This window comes from Strix aluco, chromosome 28 (assembly GCF_031877795.1).
Source record: "Strix aluco isolate bStrAlu1 chromosome 28, bStrAlu1.hap1, whole genome shotgun sequence".
Classification (NCBI taxonomy): Eukaryota; Metazoa; Chordata; class Aves; order Strigiformes; family Strigidae; genus Strix; species Strix aluco.
Window position 1 is genome coordinate 1,850,364 of NC_133958.1, and position 19,532 is coordinate 1,869,895.

Below are 19,532 nucleotides of genomic sequence, written 5' to 3' on the forward strand. Positions count from 1 at the left end.
TTGTAGAAGAAATAAGGCTTTTTATGTCTAATTGTGGTCTGTCCCTTTTGCCCCAATATTGAAACAAATATTTTGTCATTAAGAATATTCTAAAATCAATTTGTAAAAATACGAAACAAAGCGGCCTTTTAACTGCTTTGTTCTGGGAATTTTTTTGTTTGTTTTTAAAAACAGAATTTATTTTTACTTTGTTTTTTCCTTTCCAAGACAACCTGTAAAGACCAATTTATGTTACCCTAACACATCTGTTTCTCTGCAAGGCAGCTGATGTGGCCAGCTGGTATTCTGTGTATCACAGCAGCAAAACAGTCCGGAGGACATAGAACTGTTTGATTTGCCAAATCTTACATTTCTCACTCAGGTAATGCCTCTTGCTAAAGCCAGTGTTGCCTGGCAAGTCTGCAGGAATAAAACCCCTTCAGATATCAAAACCAGAACACTTCCCCCCTGCTGCCTCCTAAATGCTGGTTGGATTAATTCCATTTCTTACATTTGAACAAACATCAAAATATTCCAGACAAATATGAGCTGAATTTTCTGGGCTCAGCCATACCTACAAAGCACCAAACTGAGACCCTTAATCAGGAACTGAAAATTCTGCCCCTCACCAACTCTGACTGCTATCACTGCTGCAAACAAGGCTTTGAGGAAACCCTAGCAAGTCAGAACAGGACAAAGCGTATATACACAATAAATCCTACCATAATAATCCAAAGTGGCCTGAACTCTGCTTTTGGTTTGTGTTATCTGTATTTTGTCAGTTTCTGCTAGAATTTTGTGATCATTCTGTGTAATATCTATGGTTTTATACAGCTAGAACTATGCTTAGATAGAAACTGCCACTTATTCAAGATGAATAATAAACAAGAAGGAAAATATGCCTTCTAAAATAGTTTGCAAAAGTTCCACTGACATTTTGAAATCTTTCTCCCAGTCTTAGAGCTGGTTAAAAAGGGCTGAAGCATTCGAAATGTCTGTTTGCATTCCATTATTTTTTTTAATCAAAATTTGGAAGAACAATACAAATGCTCATGGAAACACTGAACCACAGAATAATTCAATGAGCTGTGTTTAACACTTACTGAATAAAGGCTGTCAATCCAGACCAAAAAAATAACTTTCATTTTAAAGACAAAAAAAGATAATTTTAACACTAAACTAGTGAATACCTATAGAGACAAAGCGTGGCTAGTCCCTGAATACACACTTATCTGAAATCAGTACTGCTATCCCATAGGGATTCATCCTGACTGCTTACACTGAGATAAAACTGTGGTGCTTGCACCCACAGTGAGATCAACAACCTAAAACTCCATTAGACCTGAATGGCTGAGAAAAGCCGGACAGCTCAGGTACTCAGCCAAACTTCTGCCAAACGCTAAGTGTAAAACTTTGGCAGCTTGCTTCCTGACAAGTGTTGAAGACCTAGACAATGCCCAGAGACTTTGTTTTGAAATGCCTTGCTATTGTATCAAGAAACAGTAAAATGAAAAAGAGCAGGCTCTTTAAATGACCTTTCAACGTGCTACATATCTGACATGTTAAAACTCTACCGTGTAGACTTTGAAACAAATAAGCTGGTAGAGAAAGCAAGGCAGCTGTGTCTTGAAGCCTCCTTTTCCCTGCCAGAGTCCAAGAAGGCCAAGAAAATGCTACAAGTATTGCTGGCTGTTGAAGTACAATGGAAAACAACCACTGGAAGAGACTGTAAAATATAAAGATATCAAGAAATCCAAAACAGGACACATTAGAGGCATTTCCTCATAGTAGGGGTGTGTGTGTGTGTGTTTGCATGTGTCTGTATATGTGTATATATATGTGTATGTATATATGCTTTCACTCAGGAGTTATCGTGGAACTGTTATGGACTGTGAGAAGTCAGACTGCGACTGGGGGAATCCTTTTGTCGCAAGACAGAAACGTGGCCCATGCCTTGGACTGTAGGTACTCTGACAGAAGAGGGGAGGGCTGGCAAAGTCTGGGCCCATAAACAGCATCGGCTATTGCCTTAACTCTGCCCACAGACATTCTAAGAGGTGCTGGCCTACAGAGGAACACGCTCCTCTAAGGCATGCCTGCAATCCCTGGAAAGAGCCTCTCTAACAAAAAGCTTAGGATAAACCAGGTGCATGCACATTCCTTCGACAGTCAGCAAGCAGGGATGAGCACTCCGGTGATGGCCATGCCACGCAGGAGATGCCTCATCCTCCAGAGTTCTTTTGCTATTGCCTACTGAGATCATCACAGAATCACAGACTGGTTTGGGTTGGAAGGGACCTTAAAGATCATCGAGTTCCAATGCCCTGCCATGCACAGGGACACCTTCCACTATACCAGGTTGCTCAAAGATTGCTGCCTAAGACCAAGTTCCTAAAATTTTGCCCCAGGACGCATGTACGCAATCACGCAGAAAGACAAAGCTAAGACAGAATCCGTGATTTTAAGCCCCCTATTTCATCTCAGATATCCTCAATGCTTCTAACAGAAACAAAGATAAATCAGTTCATAAACAAACACAGATCAGTTCATCAGCATTTCAGTGGAACTATGGTTTATTTCTGAGGGTGTTCTAACAAATGCTACTATGCACCAGATGGGCATTTTTTTGGTTTTGGTTTGTTTTGTTTTTTCCAGTCTTCTTATTTTTGTTTAAGATTTTATTTCCTAGTTTCTCACTTTACTGCACTGGCATTTGCAGCATACATTAGCTATTCCAGAAAGGTAACCTGGAATAACAACCCCAAAGTGCATGGACCCTCAAAATCTTCAACTACTGACATTCAGGAGTGATGAATGAAGTACTAGATGTATCTAATAAATGTGCTCATGTATTGTGGCTGACGAATTAATGCACTGTTGATTTATAGGGAGAGGGAGGTGGGTAGCATGCGTGCTTGTTACCACAGCAGTAAATGGATTTAACTTTAAGCATGTGTTTAAATGTGCTGACTTCATGCTGTGCCTAAGAGGGATGGACTTCTGTTAAATACATGCATCGAGAGCTTGGCTTTCATAGGCCTTGAAGGCTGGGTTCGGTATTTAGTCCTAACTCCTACAGGCTTCACTGGAAAGTAAGAAGCTTAAATACCCTGTTTAATCTGGTTCTGCACTCACTGTTCCAGCAAACAGAAGCGATGCACCCTCTCAGCTAGCTGCTCTCAGGACTACAGGCAGTCTGTCAGTCCCCTGTGCTTTGCAGAAGAGCTTGTGGGAGCCTTCCCAGCTGCTGACTGCAGCAGAGGACCTCAGGCTGTCAGGCAGCCCCGTGGTGGCTCCTCCAGGGCAGGCTGGAAAGCTGCTGCCATAACTGCCTGAGGGCTGGGAGTGCAGAACCATCTGCACTGCTACTCAGGACTGGGAGCAGCAGCATGAAGACAGCTGTATAACCGAGTGTCACTTCAGGGTGACTCTACAGTAATAACAACTTAAATAACACATCACTGATAAACCTTCGGCGCTTTACAAAGAGGAGAAACATGGTTAACGTCATTCCAGAGCCAGGGAAGATGTGAATGGCCCCTGTATCCCAGTCTTTTTTACATTTTCCAAGAAGGAAGAGCAATAACATGCTGAAAGCCTTCAGACGTGTTAGTAGGAAAAGAATGAAGTGCTTTTAAAAAGCTTTATGAAAATCTTGACTACAGTTTTGAATGAGCATCCAAAATCAGACCGAAGTTTTCTCCCTGGAGAGAAAGGATAAACTATTTTAATGTCCTTTAGTCAATAGGGGAGGGGAAGACAAAGGATGACCCTGCCTTTTCACACCAGAGAGACTCAGGCAGCTTTTATTGTGAAGGAAACACTCTCCATTTCTGCCCAACTCTCTTGGGGACTCCCCCATCACAGCAACAGAAACTGATGTCTATCATTTATTTCATCACACACAGGAATTTTTTTAATATAACAGAAACAATCTGGCCTAATTTCTAAAAGGAAATGAAAACTCACTGAATGCACTGTTCTGCTCTGATCAGCGTCTATGTGAAGCTGCTTGAGTGGGAGCCAAGCTCAGCAGGGGATGTGAGCAAGAAACACCTGTTCTAGGTCACCCAGCATAGGTGTTCTCAGCTCCTTTTTTCCAAGTTTACTACACTGTGAAATGAGACGCCCCTCTGGCAATGATCTCTTTCCCTCCTCTCTTTCCCCAGCTGAAAGGAGATGAGAGCCTGCTTACAAAGGGCTTTGCCAGCAACCTGCGTTATTGCTTTACAGCCCAGTGTAAACACCAGAGAAGCCTCACTTCACCACATGCTGTGTAAACCCAGAGCAAGAGACAGCCCTTGGCCTGAAGAGTTCACACACCAAACAGAGCAGGCAAACACATGGTGGGAAGGAGGAGCAATCATTACTCCCCCTGTTACAAGGAAAAATCTTCGGTCAGGGAAAACAATTCTCTAATCCTTGATTGCTGTGTTTACACTTACAAAACCAAGCCGAACTTTTCCTTCAGAAGAAATACTTAAAAGTTTCCAGCTAAACAGAAGTGTTCACAAGAGTTCTGAAAGGCAGAGATGGCAGAACTGATGGTAGAATTCAAGTTTGTCCAGTCCCAGGCTAGTGCCTCACCCATAAGGCATTGTATCTGGGATCCTGCATTAAATACAATAGGGTCTGGTGGGATAGTGTATGAAAAAACACAACATGAGAACACCCTGCAGACTGGTGAGCTTCCCCTCCTCAGTTGTACATACTTCCAGCAGTACCAGGATTCAGTAGTCTTCAGATGACAGGCACTTCCCCACACTCAGAGGTGCTGAGGTCCAAAGGCCTTTGCCCTCCTCTTTGGTTTTCTAGCTCCCTTGAACATCCCATCTGGTTTGGTAAAATGCTCCAAATTCTGTTACTGTTTCCGATGCAAAGCTCCTGACACCTGAATTTTACCACCACGAGACCTATTCTGAGCCAAAGGCTAAAAACAAGGGTAAGACTTCATGCCACTGACCATCTGCTCAGGTCTCTACTGGTCACGCCATTACCTGTTAATTGTCAAACTTCAGGTGTGACAGTTTTAACAGCCTGACTGCAGGAAGCAGCACGGATCAGAGCGAGCTGCAAGCCTTCAGCACTCTGGATGAGCATCGTAATAATCACACCCTACAGCTGCAGGCAGAGGTCACAGCAACTTGTCAGGCCTCAGATTTTGTCCTGGAGGTGAGTGTGCGAGCCTTGGCTTTGTGGCTGGGACATCACAGGCCTGAAATCAGCTAGCACAAAGGCAGAGGCCTCTTGAGGGCTCTTTTTAGGTTCAGTCTGCACAAATACTTGCACTGAAAAAATGCCGGCAGCTTGAGCACCCCTCCTGACAGTGCATGTTTGGTTATAGATGTTTCTGTTTTGACTGAGGAAGTACTGAGGAGCTCCTATTCTGAAACAGTCATCTCTTGTCCCCCAACACTTGTAGCTAAACAACAAAACCTTTGGGGTGAAACCTAAGCAGTTATTTTGGTTTCCATTTGTGCCTGAAGGCAGTCCTTAAGAAGTATGTTAAATCCATTTCAGGAGGTAAATAGAAACTGGAATAATAGCAGACAAAATTCTGTGGAATTAGACTTTGTCATAACAGCAACCATTTATGGCTTGAATTCAGTTTACTTCTTCGCAAGGAAGGAAAGGAAGGAAAACAGCATGCTACAGCTCTGGAATGTCTTGCCTCTGTGCATGTCTATGAGATTTGTAGCATTTAAAGCAGCACTTAAAAAAAAATAAATCTCAGGAGCACCTTCCTTGAGCTAACACTCATGTACCTCTGCCCCCAGCTGAACAGGAGAAGTTCCTCACAGGCTGTTACAGGTGGCTTGCCATGAGTCTGACAAGGTGAAGAGCGTGCCAGCGTGACCTGAACCCACACAAGACGACGTGTTTGGGATAAGTTTCCTTCTGAAACTCACTTTAAATTGAAATCACATTTTCAACAGAAAAACACTTCAATAAAATAAAATGTTGTTTCAAACAGTTTCAAAGTGCTCTGTTTCAACTTAAATGTTAAATGGGATTTCACTACTAGAGGTGCACATACGTGCAGAGATTATAGCACTGACTTTCTAGTGAATTTTAGCACTGCCACAGGAAAAAAAGTCTGCATATCCACGATCTATTTTGATGTTTCCAAATTAAAACTTTTTCAAGACTTCCACCCCCACGTCCAATTTATTGGTCTCTCCTGCATATCTCTACTTTCCAAACCATAGGAACATGCTGTTTGTAATATGCCTACCACACTTAAGGGTATTATAAAACAGCCCATGTAGCAATATTAGGATGAAATAATCTCTGCACATTTAACTCTTCGGGTGACCTGTGTTAGGGAAAACATTCACTGCCAACTATACCTGCAGCATAAAGCATTTAAGAGCAATTTCTTTTAGAAACAAACCTGAAATCATATGCCCTGGAGTTCCCACAGAGCAATATCTCAACTAATAATATACAGGTCAAGGGCCTAGGAAAGTGCTCATTAAATTTACTCTGCAGTTTCATAAAGCCTCTATTGATACAATAGTGAATGCACTTTAATTGCCTGCAGACTTAGCAACACTGATAACTAGCAGAGCCTTGATTGTGCAGCCCAGAACAAAGTCACAATTGAAAAAAACCATACTTTAGCACTGAATTACATTCCTTCGGAATAAGAAAAAACCCTTCAGTGAAGGGCATCATTAGTTTTTACTACAAGCCTGCAGTACTTTCTTGATTTTCAAACTTTTTCTTTCTTCATATTTAAAGATCAAATCCATCCACTATTGTTTAACTCAAAGGTGCAAATTCCTTCAGTGTTTCAAACAGCCACAGGAAGAAAACCAGGATACCTAGATGTAGTAAAGCTGCGCCAGTACCCACCTCCTTTTGTCAAATACAAAGTGTGTCGAGGTTAAAAGTTCTCCTTTTTAGCTGACTCCAGTGGCTCCTGCACCCTTGCAACTGGAAATATGAGACCAGAGGGACTATTTCTTTCGAGAATGGTAGGCCTGTTCCCCACCTGTCACCTCACTGATCACCCCAAGCCATTTATTAATGATTGCCACCGAGATAACTGCTTCATTATAAGATAACCAGCTCTCTGATCTGCCTATGCAAGACCTTCTCTTGCCTCAACTTGCTGTCATGTGCAATAAGCCACTGCATCCATTCACTTCCACACACAACGTTTCAAGAAGCCCCTTTTCCACAGCCAGGGACTGGCTTGGCCCAACTGCTACCAGCAGCTCTCCTCTGGTTTCCAAAATCTGAAATCCTATCCAGCACTGCGGAAGGGCTCACTGCCCGGCAGTGTGCTTAACCACCTTGAGATCTTCCCATCCAAGAGGGGTTTTGGAGCACCAGCATCTCAGCTGAGGAGGGGCTGGTATCTGCTGGCACTGGATAGGACCCCAGCGTGCAAAGGCAAGCCCAGTTTAAGGCACTGCACATGCCTCCCAAATGCAATCGCTTCCCCAGACTGCCCTGACCCAACATGCCCCTTTTCAGCTGAAACGTGCTCCTTTTTATAAGCGTAATTCCCCTGGCCCTTCTCCTGAAGGAACAGCGCAGACATCCATATGAACGGGATATACATGGCAAATAAAAATGAGGTTCAATCAATGCTAGTCTAAGGCAGGTGTAATATCCTGCCACAGAAATGCTCTCCCAGCCCACTGTGGGTACCTCCATTGTCTCACCTTCTTGCAAAGAAACATCATGTGTTGCTCACTAGGTGCTACCGGGAGTATGAGAGCATCACCTAGTGATGCTCCTTGCTCTTCCAGTCGAGAGCTGCCCAGGAGGACCTGGTTTACGCTGTCACTGCAGCCCTGCAGTTTTCCCTTCCCTTCCCATTTTGAGTCTGAGAGTTACTATTGCAAGAGGTCATTAGCGGTTTTTCCTCTTCTGGGAGCATTTTAGAAAATGAACAAAGACTTATTTTAATTCCCATCCTGGCTTCTCTCCGAGATGCTCCCTTTTTGCACTGAAGAACTTGGCAGCAGCCCTCCAGTCAGCAGAGTAGGACTGACTTCCTGCCTCTAAATGCTGCCTTGTAAATTATTTCCTCTATTGCACATTCCCTTTCCTGACAATGTTTGGTGAGCAACCTGCTCTGCGCACATCTGCATGCATACACATTCATAAAGCAGCATTTAATACTTTCTCCTTCTTTCAGTTCTTCATACTCCTACCATGGGAACAGGAGTAAATCCCTTTTTAAGAGCTTCCCAACTCCACCAGCCATTCCTTGTTAATTCTTTTTCAAGCAGTGGGAAAACCACTGTTCATACACTGTTCATACCACTAAAGCCTGATGCAGGGCAACTTTCCATAGGAAGTTGGTGGTATGCAGAGACTAATAGCTGAGGAAGAAGAAATAATTTCATTTTTTTTTTTAGTCTTACGCTAGTGGAAGCTGAGGATGCGCCATTCCCATTGCATTTGTGGTCCTATGCTTTATATTATTACTGTTACAAGATGAGTTTTTTTATGTTTAGCAGAGAGTAAACTATAGTTCTTGAGGCCTTCAAAGGTCCACTGACATCTGCAGTAGAATGAAACTACTTTTTAAACTCTCATCATTAATTATCTGCCACCCAATGAAGGTATTGTGGTCTGTCAGATAAAGGGTAGAAAGCGAGCAACTACATGACAACACGTGTAGCAATGTAAGTTGTCAACTTCCAGACTGGGACTGGAGGCTACATTAATCTATTTTCTGCCTTAATGTCTCTTTTGTAAATGCAGGCACATTGAAAAAAAGTTCTAATATTAAAACCTAAGAGAGAGAAAACTGATCATGACAACAAGAATTCAGTCTTTCATGGTATGTGAAAATATACCGTTCAAGCACTGTAAAGTCACACCTAAATGTGTCCAATTATTTCTGAAGCCCTTGTTGTAATCACTGACAGCTTTATTCAGTTACCAGGCACGCATGGCCTCTGTCAAAATACTGCACAGAGACCTCTGCAACGGAGAACAAAGGCACCTCATTTCCCGGCCCACGCTGGCAGATGACACCGTTCCGAGGCACTGGAAAGCTGAGAGCACTTGGCTGACAGCAAGAGCATTGTAACATTTGAAGTAAATAGCCTTGCTGCAAGGAGCTGGACGGGAGCAATTTGGGGGCAGGAGCTGTCTTTTGTCTTCTGTGGTTACACAGCACCTGGAGCAAGTCAGATCTGTAATTGTGACTGGAGTACAAAGGCCAAGTAAGAAAGAATATCAGCAGAAAGTGGTGTGGGAGTGTGTGTCTTGTGCCCAGAAGGTGCCTTTGTCTAATTTGAGTCAAGCAACAGAGACAAATAGCGGCAAGTACTGATAACTAAACATTATTTATAACCAAAATACCTCCTTGACGCTTGAACTTGACCGGAGGACCCAGTTGCTAAACAGATACCCAGGATACATCTACAAGCCTCCTGAAGAATGCTTTCAAGGGTAGCCTCCTCCTGGAATCTCAGTCCAAGCAGTCACAACTGATTCCAAGGACTGGAGAGAGGGTTTTAAATCCACACTGGATTCTAGAGAGAAGAGATTACCTTGTCCAAAATAACGCAGGGGAACAAGCCCAGCTTCTCTCTGGGCCTGTGTAATGCCACGGCCGTAAGGACATTTCTTCAGAAGCAACGCTTGTCCCTAACCCGTGCCTGGCCTTTGGGGGCTTCCATACTCAGGGCTGCCATTTAGCACCTTCTGCCAGCAACAGAGGTCACCTGGATGTCCCTGCACAGTTTTGCTCTCTTTTGCTTAGGTAATGCAGTCTCTGTACGGAAGGGGGGATTCCTTCCCCCACAGGGAACTTTCAAATTAAAGAAAAACATTGTTTAAAAGGTACAGATATTGAGAGGAATAAATTAGTAACTCTCCAAGACAAGCAAGCCAAGAGACAAATTCACCAAATACTTCCAGCCAGCTGAGCCTTGTCATACTGGAGATGCTGGCATCTTATATCCCCCAGCTAAGCATATAAACAGCACGCTGTCTCCAAACCTTAAGAACACTCATTCCAACCATTCTCCTGTTCTGTTGGGGTAGCTGCCAGTGGTCCCACAGCCTGAGCCAAATAACACCCTAAATTACACTCAGGACAGCCCTGTCTTAGTTTAACTGGGTAATATGTAAGTTAGTGGGGAGCAGGATTAAACTTCTGTCTGCAGCCCCTGATTTACACAGTGTTATCCTCTTGCTTCTGAAGTAAACCCAGGCACTGTTAGCAGCTTTACCAGAAGCCAGTCAGTAATCCTCAGTCCAGGGTGTGCAGTCAGCAAAAAAAAATAGAGGGCACAAGCAAGCTTGATATTTACATGCAGTATCATTCTGCCCTAAGCTAGAGGGTTTCATCTGCATTCCATAACTTAATAAAACAAATGCTTCGCCCAACCACAACAGCTCCTGCGTCTGGCCCATTTTTGACAGATAAATGGAAATCACTGCATTCTTCCAACAAGCAAAACCCCTTTTTTGTCCACAGAGCTCCTTACTGACACACAGCCCCTGCCTACTGAGCCTGGCTGTCCCGGGTTGCTGCAGGCACCCGGTGAGGTTGAGCAGGACACAGCCCTCCCAACTTCTTCCCCCCTGAAGTACCTGCCTCCTCTTGCCCTACACCACTTGGGGATCTGTGAGAATGTCTGCTGCAGCCCCAGCCACCTGTGGGGCTGTGATTACCTGGGGTAGGCTGGCTTTATAATCTCAAAGCAGTGGGTGCAATACCCTGGTCTCTCTCCAGTGTGCCTTTATTTTCCATTCCTGACAGACAGATACATGCTCTGATGCTTTAGCACCTCGAGGGCATCAAGCACTCTTCAGCCAGGTTTCCCATTAGACTTTAAGCCACCAAAACCAGCAGAAAAGCCAAGATGGTAACAAACCACAACAAAAGCACTATTCCCAAGGAACTAACAAGAGGGTGGGAGAGGGAGTCACATTCATCAAAACAAAAAAGTTCTCCTCTACTAACCTGGTCCTATCTTCTTTCTTTCTTTCTTTCTTTCTTTCTTTCTCTGTTCTTTGAGGTAAAGACTGCCCTCCAAAAACTGAGTAGTCCCATGCAATTCCACAGAAAATGACAACTCCACCTTTAACTAAACTCCTGCATGAAATCGAGGCGTCAAGCTTTGTTCTGACCGATAACTTCTTTAGGCATCAGACAGACCTTGTATTTGGAGTTTCATTTGTAGGCAAATGTGCCCTGGCAAATTCCAGACTGATACTTATCACAAGGGATTTAAAAGGGCCTCCCGTGTGTAATCAACTCTCTTGTCTCTAAAAACTCATATTGAAAATCCCAAGGAAGAAAAAAAATAAAATCCCCAAAGACCTCCTATGATTCATACCTCACGCTTGAAAACAACTGGGCCAACTGAGAAGAATTTTGATTCTTTTTTAAATGGAGATTTTGCTCCACCTGATCCAGCTGCAACCACTTTTATGTGACTGCAAGTCTTCCCAAAATGTGGTTTAAAATGGAAATGCTGAAAGATCCTCTGAAACAAAAGCATCTTTACAAGTCTCTTCCACACCTTCTTCTGTTTTCTTTTGTTAAAGAAAAATCAATTACCTTTCAACGTAGAGAACTGCAGTGAAGTACCAAGAAAACCTGAAGGCTCACTTTAAAAAACAAAATTTAAGCACCTCTGGCAGTTTTATTTTGGGAACCTAAAGCAGTGATTCCTTGAGTCCCATGGAAAATGAGGTATAAAAGCATATACAGTCATGCCTGTACTCTGATATTGGAAAGCACAAGCAATTAAGCAAAAGGCAGAATACAACAGAACCCCTGCAGTTTAATTTGACACCCCTTGCACTTTTTTTTGGACTGCAATCCTTGAAGCCTGCCACATTTCAGGAAGCAGAAAGCTCGGGAAAACAAGAACTCCCTCGAAGCACAACAGACCACCTGCAGTTCAGGAAGTGGATTCCAAAGTGCCCAGATTTGAAAACATAGGTAGAAGCTCTGAGGCTGTTTTAGATGTAGGTATGACTCCTTTAAACAAAACAAAAAACCCAAAACCCCAACCAGTGTTCAAAAAGTGGGGTCTAATTTGGTGCTGACAGATTTGACAAGTAGTATCACTTAATGCTGGAAAGTGAGATGTATTTAAGTGTGCCTCAGTCTGAGGAGATTAAATCAGCCATTACGTGTGTCTTCATTCCTAACCTTCCCTCATTTTCTCTCCCTTGAAATGCTGTAGCAGATTTTACACCTCAAGGGGAAAAAGTGCAAATAATTACTTCAGTTAGGCAATGCAGGCTCAAGCAAAAGCTCTGTCTGTTCCCAGAGGGACTCAGTTTATACCAGAGAAGCATGCGCATTATTGCACTCAGAGACACAAACCAGTAACATTTCCTAAAGGGGACCAGTGCACAGAACACTTTCTGCCACGCATTCAGTATTTGAATACGAAGGCAGCATAGTCTGCAAAAAGCACTTTTAACTGGCAACCTCACAAAAATGACAGCACTGGGCAAGGCAAAAAATCCCAGTATCCCATTTTCAGCAGCTGGCACTTGGTGTTAGAAAACACAATGTGATCACAGGAGTACCAAGTGCTCTTCCCTCCTCGCTTCTGGCAATTGCAGGAGTTGGGTCTTGCTGAGCTACAGCGCTGAAGCCGCGATGTGCTTCTAGAAAAGGCAAAGGCTTTGATCCCTTTTTTGTTTCCAAAAAGTGACCTAAGACAAAAAGTGTTTTCTTTCTTCTAGAGTTTTCACTGCTCAATAAAACTGACATTTATTTAGCTGCCTCATTCCTAGGAGTCTTCACATATTAAATAAAGGTCGGGACCTACACTAGTATAAAATAGCTTTGCTCTATTGACCTAAGAGAAACTGGCCCAGTTTCCTTAGCATGAAAACCTACACTAAATTTTTTGCCAGCTAGGGTGATGAAAAAGCTTATTAGATAGTTCAGTATCTAGGCTCTATATGTCCTCATCTTCAAATACCTACATTTATAACTTAGGAGTCAAAGTCTGGCTGTTCATTTTGGTCTTTACTTGCTGGGAATGTGGCTGTCTGCTTCAGCTATGCTCTTAATTGAATTTTCTTCCCTGGATTACCTCCAGATAGTCCTCAAAAATGGGTAGTTCATAGAACAGGATAGGTATTGTTCATAGGGAAAATGGGATATTTGCAGTTTATTTACACGCTGCATAGGGAGGTTTTGTTGTGGAGCTACCAAAAAAAAAGAAAGAAATGGTAACTTTTATCATGCCATCAAGCCCCTCCTTTGCTCCTTCCCGTTAAATAGCCATTTCTGGAGAGCAAGGAGGTTGGGGTTCAAGGCACTCACATCAAAGGGAGTGTGGGGCTGCCATGTTAAGTCACTGCCAATTGCCATCTGGGAAACTTTTTGAGGATGACACTCCAGGCCTCTTTTCAAACCTGATCATTTCTGAAATAAAGCACAGAATGGAAACCCAAAGCACTGATTGCTGGTTTGCACACAGGGAAGAAAACCTTATTTTTTTTCCCTTGCTTGTTACCATCACCTCATTCCACAGCTTTCTGACTGTTCCACTTTGGCTGCAGAGCTTCAAACAGACTTTCAGGTCTGAAGTCAATTAATTAAGTCATTCGGTGCACATTTTGTATATCGGTATTTCCAGGACTGAAACCCTTGTAACCTTAATTAAAGAGGGGATTTTCGACTCAGTAAACAGTTTCATCTTTAAAAAGAACTTGAAAAAAATAAACACTACTACAAAGACAAAATGCCTGTTTACCCAGAAGAAACATCCTTGATTAGTGAAGCCTGTGATATAATTTTCAAAGCAGCCACTGAACGTCGCTGCATCTAGGTTTGGATGTAGGATCTGGATTTGAATTCTGGTGGTTTAGCTGCACTGCAAATCCAGTTTTGCAGCTTGGAGGCATCAGAGAAGTAGGCGCTGTCATGAAGCATAGGCATTTTCAAAAGTTTCCTCACAGCTATTAAAACAATAGAAAAGGAACAGATATTTCATCTCCTATAACCTAGAAATAATAATTCTATCCCTGGAAGAAAGCATATCAAGAAGGAATAATTTTTCTCTAAGAAAATTCTTTCCTAGGTCTTGCCTCATATGCACAAAACATAGGAAAATATTCCTGTAATTTGCTGACAACATACAATTACATTTTTGCCAGTGAACAAAGAGAACTTGAACCAAAAAAGTAACTCATAAAATAAATTCCCTTCTTTTAAGGCAGAAGGAAGCCTTTATAAATTTTGGAATATAACCCCTCATGTAAGCTTTGAAGACTGCCTCTCCATAGAGTCTTGTCCTTGTTGAACAAGTATCAAGATCAAGTGACACAAAAGACTTCTTCTCATCTTGTGCATCAGCCTTTGTGGCCCACAGAAGACTGCTGGCAATCCAATGTTATACAATTTAGCCTTTTAACTCAGTCTGTATGGAAACACAATGTGCCTTTACTGGACAGGGAGAAAAGCAGGTTGTGGACAGATTTTCAAGTCTTTCTGGCAACACTACTCTGGATTCCCAAAAGACAGTTTAAGTCAGTACACAGAAGTAAAGCAGCGCCTCAACCATTCCCTGTACAGAAGACAGGTCTTCCCACAGATTAAGCTGAATACACTGAAGCATGACTGTTCTGAACTGAAGGTGAATTCCTCCACCACCTCCTTTAGTGTAAGTCATTTCTTGCTCTATACCCAACAGCCATGACTTAGCAGAAGCAGCATCTTGAGCAATACCATGAATATAAATGGTTTCATTGTCCTTTGCCTGATTCCACCAGAGACTGAGTGCAGCAATTCACTACTGGTGACAAAGGATGCCAGCCATAAGCCAGCTACTTCAGTGGGGAATCTCCTGTGGTTTTTTAGCAACCATACTGGTTTCCAGACAAAGGGCGTGATCACAACTGCCATACGTCTTTCACAATTAGCAGCATCACTGCTGTAGAGGAGACAGACTAGCTAACGAAGCCAGCAGACCTGCTTCTTGTTCACTGTGCAGCAGACAAGCAGATAGAGACCACTGGCCCCTAGTCCTGTTCTGGTCTGCATCCTACAGCAGATAAGGAGTTTGAGGTGTTCACTGAAGGCTCAAGAGCTTTGCCACATTATGGCACGATACACAAAATGTCATATTACCACACTCACGAGCTCATCTTTAAAAGAGGGAAACAGGTCCTTTGCACACCAGGCTTACTCAGCTTGGAAGCCCTAATATCTGTGTAACAAACATCTGTTGCTAAGTACCACCATCCTACTGAATCATTTTAGGCGCATGAATCAGAACTTACACAGTGTGTGCTGGAGATGATGACAGAGCTAGAGATGAAGCTCAGACCATCATTCATACTGACTTGAAGAGCTGCTTCCCTGGAAAAAAAAACAAGAAACAAGTCAGGCCAGCTAGTCCACAGTCCCCTACTAGATAATATCCTCTGGGACCTGGGCTCCCGATGCACAGAAAAGCCTTTTGTACAGGTTAATTCACACTGCTGGTGCTCTCTCCCCTGTGAGATCTCCAGTACACACCTGCCGCTTAACCCAACAAGCACAAGAGACAATGTCAGAAATAGATGCATTTGAGAACAACAGAATATAGTGAGATGACACAGACTCATTTTCCCACAGGCAAAGTAAATATTTGAGTATGTAGAAAAAACATACATGCCAACTTCTCGTAGCACAGGTGCTGGGCAGAGTAAGTAGGTATCTTCCACTACAAAAGGCTTCTCGTCTGGAAAAAAGAAATACTGGGATTTATTACCTGGTCAGTAATGCAGGCATTTAAGACCAAGCTTAAATAATGCTTTTATTCACTGTTGATCCATAAACAATATCAAACACTATGTGAGGGATAAAAAGCTATTGCACAGCAGTTGTTCCGAGGTAACCGTAGGCATGCTTTTAGCCTGTGGAATTAGAGCAAATACAAGGTAACAGCAGATACCCTGCACCACAGGAGAAAAAAAGAATTCAACATCTCGCATTTACCCCTCAAGAAAGATGGGGAAATGTGGCAGCTGACCTTTCTTCCTCATTTCTGTGCAGAGCCCTCGTGAAAACTGTCTTTGTTTTCAGGCTGCCACAGCGCTCTGTCATTCTCACAGTGAAACATGATTCCGCAGAGCCCTTTGTGCCCCTGCTCCTACAAAAGGGCTGAGGACTACCTGCCCCTGCAAAGCTGAAAGCCCCAGGGCAATCGGAAGCCCTGCACGGCCTGTCACCCACATCTTGCAGCAAGCACCTTCGCCATTCCTACAGCTGCTCTGTGCTGTTGAAATCTATCAGGCCACAGGTCTGAGCCACAACAGAACTGAAGATACAAAACTTTTTGAATGGTCAGAGTGAATTATCACAGCCACTCTATACAGGAGTCTAGATGGAGTTGCAACAGATTACATAGAATTGGAAATAGCTGAGTTAAGAAAATAAAAGTGTGGAAAATTTTGCACTTCAAGGTAGACTCGTCTGAACCTAAATTAAATCTCCCAACCTGAATTATACCATGGTTTTAAAAGTGGAGTGAGAAAAACTACCAATAGGCAATTGCCTGGGAAACAGGAACATTAACTAATACTCCTTTTTTTGTAGACGTAAATCAGAACTTTATAATATCTCTCTGGTGACCAGACAGATGGGGATCCCGAGGAACTTCCCAGCCCATTTGCCAGTTGACTAGAGATTGGGCAGATCGGCAGAAAAACAGGCAGGCAGGCTGGGTGGTTTTTGTTTTTTTGGACTGGAAACCACACATTCCCACAGAAGTGGCTGATTCTGCTGAATCATCATTTTCCAGAAGCACGTCACTGCATCAGAAAGCTTTCTACCAGCTGTACTTATAACCATCTCTAGGGTCTCTAGAGCTGTTTATAGACCTGAGATGAGAGATGCTACAAAATATTAGCAGCTTCCTAAAAATTTCCAGTTAAAATTTTCATTTTTGAAAACCTCTCCTTTCCTGACAGGTTCCTTCCCCTTCGCCTCTCAAACCTGTAGGTTTCACACCTCATCTTCAATCCAAATCATGATTCTTATCTCTAGATACTGCAGGGTGGAAGACACCTTCATTCCATGGGGCCATGTTCAAACAGGAGTACGACTGGCCACCACCTTGCTTTGCTATCGAGATACAGCCAGCAACCCTGGTCTCTGACCGTCTGAAGTCTCTCCACACCTGCCAACGCACTCGGCTTGGCACTGGGGAAGCAGGTTACACTGTTCGGTGCCTCACCGACAGCAACAGGCAACGGAAAGGAGCAAGGATAAAAGTTTAACCAAATTGTTCAGCAATCTAATGAAGAGCTGAGCTATTCTGACTGTCTGGTCTTTTGTTTTTGAGGAAAGTTGTGCAAGTTACAATTCCGTTTAAGGTGCCAGTGGAAAGAGGAAAAGCCATGAAGAGACACAAGCCAAAGAATGTGGCAACCGTCTCTAATTTCTGCATCAGCTGTGAGCCTTGTTCATTCTTTAGTTGGCTGCTGAGATAAATTTGTTCACGTGGATGGTGTCGAACCACGATTAGGGCAACAGCAGTAGAGCACTACTGGTCCTGGCCCCGTTCTTGGCTCGGCAGGGTTCACTCAGATGCGGGGTCACACAGCACATTTTACTGCAGTAGATGATGCGTAAAAATAAGAGATACAGACTGCAAGAGTTTGATCCCTCATGCAGAAGCAGGATTCGCTAAGTCAAGCATTCTTTCCCAGACATTCCTAAAAGAGAGGTTTCCACCAAATACAAAATTTTAGAAAGCAGTAATATTGCTCTAGTAATTCCTATCACACATTATAATCCCTATTTCATACTGGTGTATTTCTTTGCTTTGGCAGCAATATAAAAGATTGTTTCCTCAGGCAGGTTAGGAAATGTTTATTTTTTACACTCCATTAAAAAAAATGAAATGGTAATGAAATGTTGTAACCTTCCCTGAAGTTTTCCTTATATTTCCAGCTTCCAGCAGATTCCATGCCTACATATACACACAAATTTTGAGTGACCCACAGCAGTTATTTAGTTAAGGACTGTTTGACACAAACAGCTGAAGGTGAAAGATTTTAGCCAGTGATATGGTTTTCACAAACAGGCTTTGCTTCTGCATCATGGCTCACCTACTGAGAGCAGTCTTCAAGCTTTCGTGATCCCTCTAGATGCCTGCTCCTGCTGTTGGCCTGGAAAGTACCATATTATTGCTGCTTTCCCACAGCCTCAGTGCAAGAACAGCTATGAACATTTCCACTATGCTAAACATCAGGAGCAGGTGTTTTTAGCACAGGGTATCCCTTTGCTAGCCCCATACTATCTAGAAGATTACTTCCTCCCGAAAGAGGCAGACAGACAATAGGTGTTTAAAGCCCACAGCATAGTGATACAATGCACGTCCCTGACTTCCTGCCACCCCCAGCACAGGCGCTGGATCCATGAGCTTGCACCATACACAGCCACTCGCTTTTGCAATGGAGTTACCAAATCAAACCAGCAGCATTTCCCGCTTTGCACAAGCAAGGCAGATGCACGCTGGTGGTAAATCTGGCCCTACAGTTCTGTTCTCACCCTGATTTATGAAGATGTCATTAACTCCCATAAATTTATGACATTGACTCAGCACACACATGCCAAGAGAATGAAGACCGATGTCTTGTTTTCTCTTTTGCTAACACTGGGAGCAAAGGCCGAAGAATTGTCCATGCCAGCGTTCACTAGAACAAAAGCTGGCTTAATTTTGCAAGGCCTTTAGTTAGATCTCATTAGCTTTTTATTTCCCTTTTTCTCCCTTCCCACCTCCAACTTGCATTAAAGTCTATGCCTCTCTAGAAAGTTTATCAGACTCAGAGTCCCAGGAGGGAACTCATGGCTGGCCAGGCTGGCTACAGGGAGAGATTATTTTGTTTGGAGAATGTTTGTGTTTCACCACAAAAATGAGCGACTATTTTCCTTTGCTCTAAACAAAAGAAGATCCATTTGGTTTGCATAACTCCAGCCATCTGACTCCTTCCTGGAAAACTTACATAGGGAAACCAAACAAAACAACACTTCTCATCTGCTATTGCATCTGTATCTGCAGGATGCATTTGAAAGAACGCCGCTTTTCTCGTCTGCTGCAGAAAAAACTCGCTGTATTCCTGTGCAGTAAGAGATGGGCCTGATTGCTCCCAAACTCTAGATCTCATGCCAAAATCTGAATTTTGTGGTTTGGACCCCTCTCAGCTGACAGTACTAGTGGAAGAGCGGTGGAAGGCGGCGGGCGGAGCGCTCGACTCGATGTCGCTGACTTTGCTGCCCAGGAAGTGATTTCTGTTCTCTGCTCGGCCGCTAGCTGGCTGCGTAACCCTGAAGAAATCACTTTGCCTCCTTTGCCAATTTTATAGAAAGCGTGCCCAGGCCTTGATCGCACCTCAGACACCAACCACGGGCAGAGCTTGGACATCTTCAGGAAATACTGCAATGCCTCACAGTAATGGGCACAATTTGCTCCTTACCTGCACACCGTTAATCACTCCATCAAGCAAAATAAGGTTCTCACTGTATAAAAAAAAAAAACAACCCACGGGACACAGCACACACAGGCAACTAAACCTAGGCAGTCCTGAGGCAAAAGCCATTCAGA

The 19,532-nt window shown here is 43.3% G+C and overlaps 1 protein-coding gene across 1 annotated transcript in view; it reads right to left on the bottom strand.

The window, feature by feature from the left end:
- Positions 1-19,532, bottom strand: part of ANTXR1 (ANTXR cell adhesion molecule 1) — a 111,652-nt gene that overhangs the window by 53,540 nt on the left and 38,580 nt on the right. Inside the window, exons 11-12 of the mRNA XM_074808201.1 lie at positions 15,593-15,662; positions 15,220-15,298 (exon numbers count right to left, since the gene is read on the bottom strand). Of these exons, the coding sequence (XP_074664302.1) occupies positions 15,220-15,298; positions 15,593-15,662 (149 nt within the window). The remainder of the gene's footprint in view (positions 1-15,219; positions 15,299-15,592; positions 15,663-19,532) is intronic.